Genomic DNA, 12,409 nt, shown 5'->3' on the forward strand with positions numbered 1-12,409 from the left:
GTTAAATGAATTCCTGTTAAATTGACCTTGCTGTCTTACCTTTTTCTTTGATGCCCTCAGCATGTGACAAACTCTTAGTGTCTTTGATATCAGCTAAAGAAAAATGATATCAAATAAAATTTTAACATTCTATATCTGTGCATGTTCAAACAGGATTTAGCATTACAATTTGTTGAAGACACATTCAAAGAATTAATTGGCTTTAAAAAAATAACAATCTTCTAAAGTATACTAAAGACCAGACTTTGCTTGAGCAACATGCTTGCAGTGTGTAATGAAGGTGTGTGTATGTGTGTTTGTTAGTGTATGTGTGTGTGCACACATGTTTCATAAGTATATTAAAATTTATAATTATTCTACTGAGATTCCAGCCTTACCTAGCTTCTCAATACTTAGGGTCTTAACAATTGCTACATTGTTCTCTTCTTTAATATCACCTGAAAGAATAGAATTGAATTGAATTTTAAAGACAACATTATGTGTGTTCAATCTTTACACAGCAAAAGCATTGATTTTTAAGAAGATAAAATATCTTCTTAAGTCTATCAAAGGCCAGATTTTGCTTGTGCAACATGTGTTCATGTACAGTACAAGTACAATATGTGTGTGTGTGTGTAAATGCACAATCATATATCACCAGTGTGATAAATAGATACTAATTCTATTGACCCTGCTGTCTTACCTCTCTCCTTCATTTCCTCTGTCAGGGTTGTTGTGTCTTTGACAACAACTGAAGAAAAAAAAAATGGAACACAAAAAATTTAATGCCTCTCCACAACAAGAATTCAATACATTATTTTACTTAGTCAAAGACACGTTCAAAGATTTAAATCACTGAACAGTGAATTTTAACTGTTTGAGCATGAGAATCTCCACCCTAAAGTCCATCTGTGTGTGTTTACACTTTTTAAGTTTGTTAAATGAATTCCTGTTAAAATGCCCTTACTGTCTTACCTTTTTCTGTGATGCCCTCAGCATTTGACACACTCTTTGTGTCTTTGTTATCGGCTAAAGAAAAAATTAAATCAAATAAAAACTTCTATATCTGTGCATGTTCAAATAGGATTATGTATCACAATTTGTTGAAGAGACATTCAAAGATTTAATTGATTTAAAAATAAATAAAATTTCTTAAGTATACTAAAGACCAAAGTAAGCTTGAGCAGCATGCTTGCAGTGTGTAATGAAGGTGTGTGTATGTGTGTTTGTTAGTGTATGTGTGAGTGCACACGTTTCATAAGTATATTAAAATTATTTTACTGAGATTCCAGCCTTACCTAGCTCCCCAATACTTTGGGTGGTAACAATTGCTACATTGTTCTCTTCTTTGGTGTCGCCTGAAAGAACAGAATTGAATTTAAAGGAATACCAAACATGTTTACCCTGAGTGTCAGAGCAACGTGAAAGTTAGTTTGTTTCATATTTAATATACCTTGGAGTCACTTTTGCGACATGGGTTATATATATGAAATCAAGATCGAGCTGGCAATACCGGAATCTAGAACCTAGGGTAAGCATGTTCAGCAAGCGCATTAATTTTTCTGAAGATAAAGTTTCTACTTAAGTTTGTTAAAAGAGCAGACATACATGTACTGTGCAACATAGTGCGCATGTTCATGTGTGTAGTCATAATTATTTTACTGAAATTCCAGTCTTATCTATCTCTTTAGTGTTAGGATTCTTTACAATTGTTACTCTTACTATGTTGGTATCAGCTGAAACATGAGAATTGAATTGAAATCTAAGGAAACACAATACATGTATTAACCCATTACAGTGACGTCATATTTGCTCCGTAACACTAGTCCTGCGACCATTCTGGAGGGAGAGAAAAATGGCGAACGGTAGCGTTAGAATGGGTGAGCAAAGTGAAACTAAAGAACCTTCGTATCCCAACTGCTTAGGACAAAAAGAACGGGATAGGTATGACGATAAACTTACACTGATCAACGGGAGCGACCCATATGAGATCAATTCTTGGACAAATGATGTGAAATTGCTGCCTAATGTTACGTACCCCGACATTGTGAACTATCTGGTATTCAGCAAAAGTCCATACACGGCAGAGGATTTGAAAAGCTACAAGAGTTTAACAGCTTATACTCAGTTTGTGTCCGGATGGGTGAGGGAGTTGTGTACAGTGGTGATTGAACATCGGCATGTTGTAAAAGCTAAGGTAAGTTTGTTGGTGTAATCTCAATTGTACCATGCTCTTAAACATCCATTCATGCACAAATTGAAACTTTTTACTGACACACATGCACTGTTACCTATCTGTTTTAGCTGTGTACTCCAACTACAATATATACTCCCTAACCAGTAAAGATTTTTCCTTTTACTGTAAATATTGACAATGAACATCGCTAGGAAACATTTCTGATTAGAGTGCTAATATCATTTTTACATTCATAATTGGTGAAGACTTTTTGAATATAACAGTTTTTTTTTCTGTGTAGAAATGGGTAGTATTAACACAAAAATGTTGTGACACCAAGATTCTATTAATTATAACCCACTCACATAAACAGGGGTCAAAACATTATTGTAAATAATGTTTTTTTGTCTGTTATTTTACTTCAAAACAAGTTTTAAGTTCCTTTCTTTTTTCACTTATCTGCAACATTACATTTTAACAGGTACTTCACTCACAGCGATTGAGAGAAAAGCCCTTAACCCCCTGGGTCAGGGCCGTAGCCTGAGCAAAATGCCAGGGGGGGCAGTAAGCGGACACGAGGGGGCGAAGCTACCATGGGGGGTGGGTATGGTATGTAAAATTCCAAATTCCAGGGGGGGCAGCTGCCCCCCCTGCCCCCCCGGAGGCTACGGCCCTGCTGGGTTATAACTGAGAAAGATGGCAATGTAAAAGCAGCCCACTGTAATTGCATGGCTGGACTAGGGGAAGCATGTACCCACATTGGAGCCCTACTTTTTGCTGTAGAAGGTACAGTCAAGCTTAGAAATTCAAAGACGGTAACCCAGGAAGCTGCATATTGGAAGACGCCTTCATCTACACCTGTTCCATATAGTGAGGTGAGGGAAATTGACTTCACAGCAGCAAAGACACACAGGAAAAGAATGATGAGCTCTGCCGAATGCACCCCTGAACCTGCTGCTCTGACAACACCGCCCACAGTGCCACAACCAACAAATGAAGATCTAGAGGGTTTTTTCAAGAACTTGCCAGCAGTCAAAACAAAGTAGCTATTTTGTCAGTCATTGGTGCCCACAATGATAGCTACGTATGTACCTATATCAGCCAGTGACTGTTTCCCAAAGCCTCTTACTGAACTGCGGGATGATAATGCTGTTGGACTAGGTTACAGTGAACTGATTAAGTACTGTCATGGTGTAGACACCAGTGTCACGGCAGAGCAAGCTGACAGTGTGGAAAGAGCTACCAAGGTTCAGTCTCAGACAAAGACATGGTTCAATTTTCGCGCAGGCAGAGTCACCGCCTCAAAGATGAGAGAAGCATGCCATACAGACCCCTTAAACCCCTCCCAAAGCTTGGTGAAAAGGATATGTTATCCAAGGGAGAAACAGTTTCAAACATCTGCCACAAAATGGGGATCTACATGTACTCATGAACAAACTGCCAGGGAAGCACTGTTGTCGTAACTACAAAAGCACCACCAGAATGTTGTTATTGAAGATAGTGGCCTTGTCATCTCTCCTGAACACCCTTACATTGCAGCATCCCCTGATGGCATTGTGCGGTGTGATTGCTGTGGCGAAAGTTGCCTAGAAATTAAATGTCCTTTTTCCTTAAAAGACAAAAAACTATCAAAAACTCAGCACTCAAATTCTTACTTGAAGCCAGCAGAAGATGGGACTTTGACTGTGGACAGGAAACACCCATGCTACTACCAAATGCAGACTCAGATGGGCGTTACAAAGTTGGATGCATGCTATTTTGTAGTGTGGACTTTACGTGATATTCATGTAGAAGTTGTTAACTTTGATGTAGATCTGTGGGACACAATTTGTTTGAAGTCGAAGACATTGTTTGAACAGGCCATATTACCTGAACTGGTAGGGAAGTTTTATTCCACATTAAGCAGCCAACCAGTCTCCCCATGTGTTGATGACAGCCCTAGGAATTGTAATACAGCTGCTAGTGAAATATGGTATTACTGTGGCCAGGGAGAATTCGGGCGGATGATTGCATGTGAAAATGAAAACTGCAAAATTGCATGGTTTCACTTTCCTTGTGTAAAGATCTCAAGTGCTCCCAAGGGAAAATGGTTTTGTGCAGATTGCAGAAAAGAAAATTCTCGTAAAAGGAGAAGAGTCACTAACCCTTGTTCAAAAAGGAGGTAAATGTCAAAGATGACATGTAAGAAATTGAAGACTAGCTCTTAACAGGTCTTGTCAGCATGTGCAAGTGTTGTCTACTCTGAACTGTAATGTTTATATGCAGGAACGAGTTCAATTTATGAATTTGATCTTTACCATAGTTTACACTGTTAAAAAAGCTCTGAAGCTAATTTTTCTCCTAATCGACAGTTGAACAGCAATATCAAATTGGATGTTTATTCTGATTAGAATAATGCCTCAGAACATTGTACCTAACGTTTGCTTATGTTTTACTGGGTATCTATATCACTGTTCCGAGTCAAGTGGAGGGAGATTTTATTTCTCTCAAACTGAAGCCCTGCATGCCTGGACTGAAGTAATTCTAACAGGGCATCGTGATATTGTCCTTAGGATAATTTTTCTTGACACATGAATAAATTATTTGTCTACAAGAAGGTGCTAGAATGTATATTTTAATAGAACACTGGTTGAAGACTATGCTGCTGTATATAATGCATTATCTGTTAGTTATCTGTCTAGTTAAGGGTCTAATAGTTCATTAATTTTAAAGATATAATGGGAGCATTTTTTGTCTGTATCTGTGTTAGAAAGTATTTTTATGATCTTGTAAGTTGTGTTTTGTTATTTGTGTAATAGGAAAATTAAATGAAATAAGTTGTAATGCTTCATCATTAGTTCTAGACATGCTAATTTAATCTTATTATTATTGTAATCAGTAAATTAATTTTTTCACACTTATTTGACTTTTTTTTTAAATGTTGTCATGCATGGAAACTGGTGCAAATTAACAATAAAAAGGTCACAATTCAATCTTTATTATATCTTCATTCATTTACTTAAAAAACTGAGAATATTGCACAATTCACATGAATAAAAGGTGTTGCCAAGCAACCCATATTCAATATATATGGCCATCAAAATTGCACAATTCTAAGACAGCTGCCACAACCATTTCCTTCTGAATGATTACACTGCTGAGAAAAATAATATTTTTTAAATGATACACTTTATAAATATCCACAGATTGCACGAGCAAATAAAAACATAATGGAGTAAAAATGCATAAAGAAAGCTTTTTTTCAGTGCTACCCAGAATAAATATGCATGGACATGTACAAATGATTTCTGTGAATACAATTTCAGTAAGGACCTTTCAAATTAGTTGAAATCAACAATTGGCGGGCACAAATTAACCAATGCACAACAAACATGAGCTATTTTGTCAATTAGAGGCAGACCCCCATTTCTACATATTAAAAAATCAATAGGAAGTGTACTCTCTAAAATGGTGTATTTCTGGCGCACTAATCCAATAACCCTTTCGACATGTATCCTAAGGTGTGCAAGATTTCTTGTGTTTTCTACATCAAGTGGTGCTAGTTGATTTCTTCCCTTTGTAAATGCTGGGATTCTGACCTCAGCACACATGCTCCCTACACTGTCAGCAATGTCAAAACCCCGATCTGCTAGAATCAAATCGCCAGGGAGAATCTTGTCCAAAAACCCGCTATTTTCAGCCTTTGATAAAAATGATACAGTGCCCTGAGGTGTGACGCCCAGGAGAAACTTGATGGTATTATGATGTTTATATGAAGAAAATGTCTGGCTCCTAGGTTTGACATTGGAAGGCTTCTCAATAAAAACTTCAAAGCAATCAATAATCACTGCACGTTTTCTACCACAATACTTCCTAAATTGCATGGGCATAGTTTTCCTTAAACTATCCCTGTCAGGCCACATTACCAGAGGTTTGAAACGTACATACATTATGTCAATCACTATTGCAAAAAGCCTTGAAACAGTAGCGACTGACACTTTGAACTCATATGCAAGATATCTACCAGGGAGGTTTAATCTCAGTTTCATCAAAGTCATGATAAACATCTGGAATTTTGTCAAAATAGAGTTGTTCGGCAAATACTCTTCAAGTTGGCGGAAAATGATCATCAACATAACAAAATTTGGAACACCAGTATAATACAGAACCTTGTCATCATTTCCCTTAAATTCCTCTTCAGACAAATGTTTTTCACTAATATTTTCTTTCAAGCCAATGTCTTCAGTTCTTAGAGTCTGGAGTTCTGGGCTCCGTATCTCGAAAGGTTCGCTATGTCGTGCACGAGCCTTAGTGTCTCGATTCCATAACCGATTCTATTTCGAGATACGGGGCCATGGAATCGAGACACTTGCGCACGTGCAAGTCCAGTCAGACCCAGGGTGGTAAGGCTGAATGAATTATGAATGAATAAATAACTTGATAATATGTTAATGTCTAAAATGAAAAATAAAATGTTTATAAATATATACAATAACTGATAAATCAAATACACTAGAGAAATGAATGAAGGTATAAATAAATACTTCAACATGTTGGATTTTAAATTTTCTATTTAAATTTCAAAGAAAATCATTTTTACCTTAGATTATCATTTTTGTAAAAAGATATAATACTAACATTTTTTGGCTTGATGAATTTCCATTCCATTTTAGAGCCCTTTGGCAGGGGAAACTCTGCCCTTAGAGATGGGACACCCATGCTGGTTGTCCTTGGCATGTTAATGCCGCGCTGGGTGTCCCAGCCTCCAAGGGCAGTTCCCCTGCCCACCACTTTTGCTTTCAACAGGTTTTCTCTCAAAATTAGTCTGACAGTGGCTTTGGCTGTTCAAAATAAAAAGTGAAATAGAAAGAAATCCTATCAATATATCTTTTTGATATTTCCACTACAGATATTCAAATTGACCACTTAATTAATGTAAATAAAGAATGGGATATCTTACTTTCATATTACAAAGAAATTAATTAGTTATTTTAGGCCCATAGTAAGGAATTGCCAGCCCATTTATCAAAAACATACAGTCAAACACACACACACACACACACACACGTACACAACTTACGAGCACACTGTTCTTTTTTGTTTATTTCAATCTCCATATCAGCTGTCATCTGCAATATGTAAAATAAATAAATGAAATCTTAGTTAAACAAGATACAAATAATAGATTTCTGCATCCTCATTTGATTGTTTTTGTAAAAAAAAAAAAAAACATTTGCACCATTACAAGAATGATTCTCAAAACGTCTATGTGACAAGAAATTTTCAAGAATTTCATTTCGAATGTTAAATAATCATAAAAAAAATCATGACCAACACCTTACTTAAAACTTGATACGGTTTTTCAGTTTGGAATAAAAAAAAATCTTACCAGCGATTGTGTAGATCTAGACATTGTCTCTTTTTGCTTTGTTTCAGTTTACAAAACAAAAAATAAGAATAATTATTGTATAAAGGAATTTCATTGGACGGCTCCTGTATTGTTTCCATAACTTTCAACCAATCATATTGACGCTTCGTTGAAGCTCTCGACCTTGAGTCTTTTTGCTAAATACAAATTACAATATTATATCACAATATATAATACAATGCCTGGACCCTGGTAATTTCTGTTGTAGTGCCAGAACCCTCTCCCTCCTTCCACGAGTTTCTTAGAAAGCAGGCGGTGAACCTGTTGCTGATACTGGCTGCAGTCCATTACAAATCCAAAGTCTCACCTCTTGCACATCGCCATCTATACTAATCAATGTTTATAAATATGGCGTATAAGGCAAAGGGTGATGCCGAAAAGCCGAATTTTCATCAAATGTTCTGTACACTAAGTGACATCTTCCACCAGGACACTTTTCTAAGATGGTTCTGTTATAGATTCTTTCGGCAAACTTAATCGGTGAGTTCAGGATGAGACATCTGAAGTGAAGGACACATATGGTATTGACTGTGTCAGTTGTTCACTGTTCACATCACGATGCAATGTGCTTGTGAAGATTTTACAATATGTGCTACAGAATATTGACGTGCAGATAAAAAGTGCTTTTGGAGAACTGACAAGATTGCACACCGTCATCTACTTCAAGTTTTGCCATTCCCTTTTCATCTGTAGTTTTGCATTGGCTTATGAAGGTAAGATAATTAACTGGAGAACTGATGTTGTATCTGATTTATAAGTAGACCTTTTTCCTTCTCAGCCTTGACTTACAACAACGCGTTATTTTGTAAGTTTTTTATATTTATTTCTTCACAGTTAATGTGATGTACACATGTAGAAAACTTACTAAATTACTCTAATATTCTGGATCTTAAAGAAAAAGCTTCAGATCACTGACCTTTTTTTGTCTTTTCCAGTCCATCATCTGACTCCACACTACACTGTACTACACTGTACTAGGAGGTACAGGACTATACTGCCACAATGGAACACAATGACTCCAGACTACTACACTGTACTAGGAGGCACAGGACTATACTGCCACAATGGAACACAATGACTCCAGACTACTACACTCCACTAGGAGACACAGGACTATATACTGCCACAATGGAACACAATGACTCCAGACGACTACACTGTACTAGGAGGCAGAGGACTATACTGCCACAATGGAACACAATGACTCCAGACTACTACACTGTACTAGGAGGCAGAGGACTATACTGCCACAATGGAACACAATGACTCCAGACTACTACACTGTACTAGGAGGCAGAGGACTATACTGCCACAATGGAACACAACGACTCCAGACTTCTACACTGTACTTGGAGGCACAGGACTATACTGCCACAATGGAACACAATGACTCCAGGCTACTACACTGCACTAGGTGACACAGGACTATACTGCCACAGTGGAACACAATGACTCCAGACTACTACACTGTACTAGGAGGGACAGGACTATACTGCCACAGTGGAACACAATGACTCCAGACTACTACACTGTACTAGGAGGGACAGGACTATACTGCCACAGTGGAACACAATGACTCCAGACTACTACACTGTACTAGGAGGGACAGGACTATACTGCCACAGTGGAACACAATGACTCCAGACTACTACACTGTACTAGGAGGCACAGGACTATACTGCCACAGTGGAACACTATGACTCCAGACTACTACACTGTACTAGGAGGGACAGGACTATACTGCCACAGTGGAACACAATGACTCCAGACTACTACACTGTACTAGGAGGGACAGGACTATACTGCCACAATGGAACACAATGACTCCAGACTACTACACTGTACTAGGAGGGACAGGACTATACTGCCACAATGGAACACAATGACTCCAGACTACTACACTGTACTAGGAGGGACAGGACTATACTGCCACAATGGAACACAATGACTCCAGACTACTACACTGTACTAGGAGACACAGGACTATACTACCACAATGGAACACAATGACTCCAGACTACTACACTGTACTAGGAGGGACAGGACTATACTGCCACAATGGAACACAATGACTCCAGACTACTACACTGTACTAGGAGGCACAGGACTATACTGCCACAATGGAACACAATGACTCCAGACTACTACACTGTACTAGGAGGGACAGGACTATACTGCCACAATGGAACACAATGACTTCAGACTACTACACTGTACTAGGAGGCACAGGACTATACTGCCTGCGTAGAGAATGTGGAAACAGATATTTCAGCCAGTGAACAAAATCCACAGTTCTCAGCGAAAGAACAGCCAAAATCACCAGATTTAAGAAGATCTCAAAGAGCAAGGAAAATCCCTGAAAGATTCAAGGATTTTGTTATAAATATATTTTATAATAAAAATGTTTAGTTAGCTACCAAGTGGTTAAGAGTTGGCTTAGAGAGTGATGTGCTGGCAACCTCTCCTCTCTTGTAGGACTTAATTTTTATTTCTTTCTCAAAGTAATTCAAACTGTGACAGTGAACACTAAGATCTCAAAATACAGTAAAGGATTTTAATCATTTGTTTTTAGAGACATTAATTTGTTAGAACAACATTTAAAGTTTCAAGTTTGTATTTAAAAAAATCAGAGAGAGAGAAAGACAATAACACAGTGCTACAATTTAAGTGATTTTATTCAAGAATCGGTAACCAATGGATCAGTGACTGTTTATGTTTCACATTTTCGAAGACTTTTACATGTAAATCACAAAGAGAATTTTGTGAGAGACTGTCAGACACTGCACATATATGATTATTATTTTCAATTTACTTTTCAACCCCAGGTAAAAGTAATTCAAGGGGGGGAAGGATGTAATGTAGTTGTTTGACTTTATGTGTGTGTTACATCTTATATGTAGATCTTACGTCATCTGTTTTACACTTGAGTTAGTATAAACGGAATAAAGAACACATGGTCTCTCAAACCACCAGCTACTCTAGTCACTTTATTATAACTACTACACTGTACTAGGAGGCACAGAACTATATTTCCACAATGGAACACAATGACTCCAGACTACTACACTATACTAGGAGACACAGGACTATACTGCCACAATGGAGCACAATGACTCCAGACTACTACACTGTACTAGGCAACATAGGACTATACTGCCACAGTGGAACACAATGACTCCAGAATAATTTCCAATATGGTTATATAAGATTTCATTTTCATTTTGAATGTTCCTACACAGATCACATTGTTTTCTGGATCTTGACATATTTCAGTAAAATTTTGAATCTGTAATGACGTTTAGTTACAGCCTTTCAGCAAGTTTTTCATCTTTTACAGTACCGGATGATATACAAATGATATACAAAATAGGTTAATTTATTAATTGTAATATAATAATCAATATCAATACTACTCTCAGCAAGTTTGCTGTCATAAATCACCATGCTTCTCAATCTTGTGTCATTGGTATGCTTTATGTATATTTTTGATTGGTTCAATCTTTAATGTTGTCCATCCATGCTGTTTTAGGACTTTTTTCTCCATTTCCATTTAACCCAGAAACCCATTGTAAGGAGTTATCTGCATCTGGCACTGTTAATAAGAAGAAGACTCAACCTCAAATCATTACGTTTGCTGTTTTCTTTCAGAGTAAGAAATACATTGCAATATTGAAATATTTGTTTTGGCTAAGTGTCACTCTTCTTATGATGAATTTCCTATAGTATAAACTTGACATTTAAAGGATAACAGAGACAGCTGATCAGCTTATCACAGATTTTTATTGTTTTTAAGCATTATTTGTACAAATTTCAGAAATACTGGACCAGATTTGACAAAATTATTAACATTTAACTATTTTGAATGATTCAGTTTGCATGTCTTTTCAATGTAATTTTCAGTGTTCCCAAAATATATAGTCCTTAAAAACACTTTTCATTAGACTTGGTCAACTAATCAGCTTATCACAGATTTTTATGGTTGTTAAGCATTTTTTGTACAAATTTCAGGCAGTGAAAGACAGCACCAAGGGCAGCACTATGTCTTATCCATGTGTACAATACATGATATTTGGCAAGATTTAGGACATTGTCAAATACCGTGATAACAACAACCCCTTCCACAAACTCGTTGTAAGGATTGGCATTGGAAGTAAGGAGAAGTCTTGTATGGGCATGTATTGTTTTCCAGATGACAGTTATAGGTACTTTGCAACCTCTTACACAAACAACCTCAAATCATCACATTTGCCGTTTTCTTTTACAGTAAGTAATACATTGCAATATTGCAATATTTGTTTTGGTTAATTCTCACTCTTCTGATGATGAATGACACTTATAAAATAACAGAGACAGCTGATCAGCTTATCACAGATTTTTATTCTTGTTAATCATCATTTGTACAAATTTTATAAACATTGGACAAGATTTGACCAAATTATTAATGTTTAACTATTTTAAGACCTGCGATTTGCCAGTCTTTTCAATGCAATTTTCAGTTTCCCCAAATATATTGTCCCCAAAAAGCACTTTTTATTAGTCCCATAAAACTGATCAGCGTATCACAGATTTTTATATTTGTTAGTCATCATTTATACAAATTTTATAAACATTGGACAAGATTTGACAAAATTATTAATGTTCAACTATTTTAAATCATTGAATTTGCCCGTCTTTTCAATGTAATTTTCAGTTCTCTCAGTATTTTTTTTTCTTTTTCCAGAGTACCCTTACCATGAAAAAGCAGGCAGTGAAAGACAGCACCAAGAGCAGCACTATGTCTTATCCATGTGTACAATACATGATATTTGGCAAGATTTAGGACATTGTCAAATAATGTGATAACAACA

At 36.7% G+C, this 12,409-nt stretch overlaps 1 protein-coding gene and 1 long non-coding RNA gene across 2 annotated transcripts in view; both read left to right on the forward strand.

Moving 5' to 3' along the window:
• The window catches only part of LOC106152492 (uncharacterized), a 153,385-nt gene that overhangs the window by 67,837 nt on the left and 73,139 nt on the right, over positions 1–12,409 (forward strand). The window lies entirely within an intron of this gene.
• LOC147761837 (uncharacterized) lies at positions 1,743–3,800 on the forward strand. The gene is made up of 3 exons (XM_087013694.1): positions 1,743–2,176; positions 2,637–2,677; positions 2,832–3,800. The coding sequence occupies exons 1-3, from the start codon at positions 1,835–1,837 to the stop codon at positions 3,199–3,201; spliced, it is 753 nt and encodes a 250-aa protein (XP_086869820.1). The 5' UTR covers positions 1,743–1,834; the 3' UTR covers positions 3,202–3,800.

The sequence above is a fragment of the Lingula anatina genome, chromosome 5 (assembly GCF_051362555.1).
Source record: "Lingula anatina isolate TDL-2025a chromosome 5, LinAna3.0, whole genome shotgun sequence".
NCBI lineage: Eukaryota > Metazoa > Brachiopoda > Lingulata > Lingulida > Lingulidae > Lingula > Lingula anatina.

Coding starts and splice junctions, on each gene's coding strand:
- LOC147761837 (XM_087013694.1), top strand. CDS start 1,835: ATGGCGAACGGTAGCGTTAGAATGGGTGAGCAAAGTGAAACTAAAGAA. Junction 2,177..2,636: donor GGCATGTTGTAAAAGCTAAG/GTAAGTTTGTTG, acceptor ACATTTTAACAG/GTACTTCACTCACAGCGATT. Junction 2,678..2,831: donor AGAGAAAAGCCCTTAACCCC/CTGGGTCAGGGC, acceptor GCTACGGCCCTG/CTGGGTTATAACTGAGAAAG.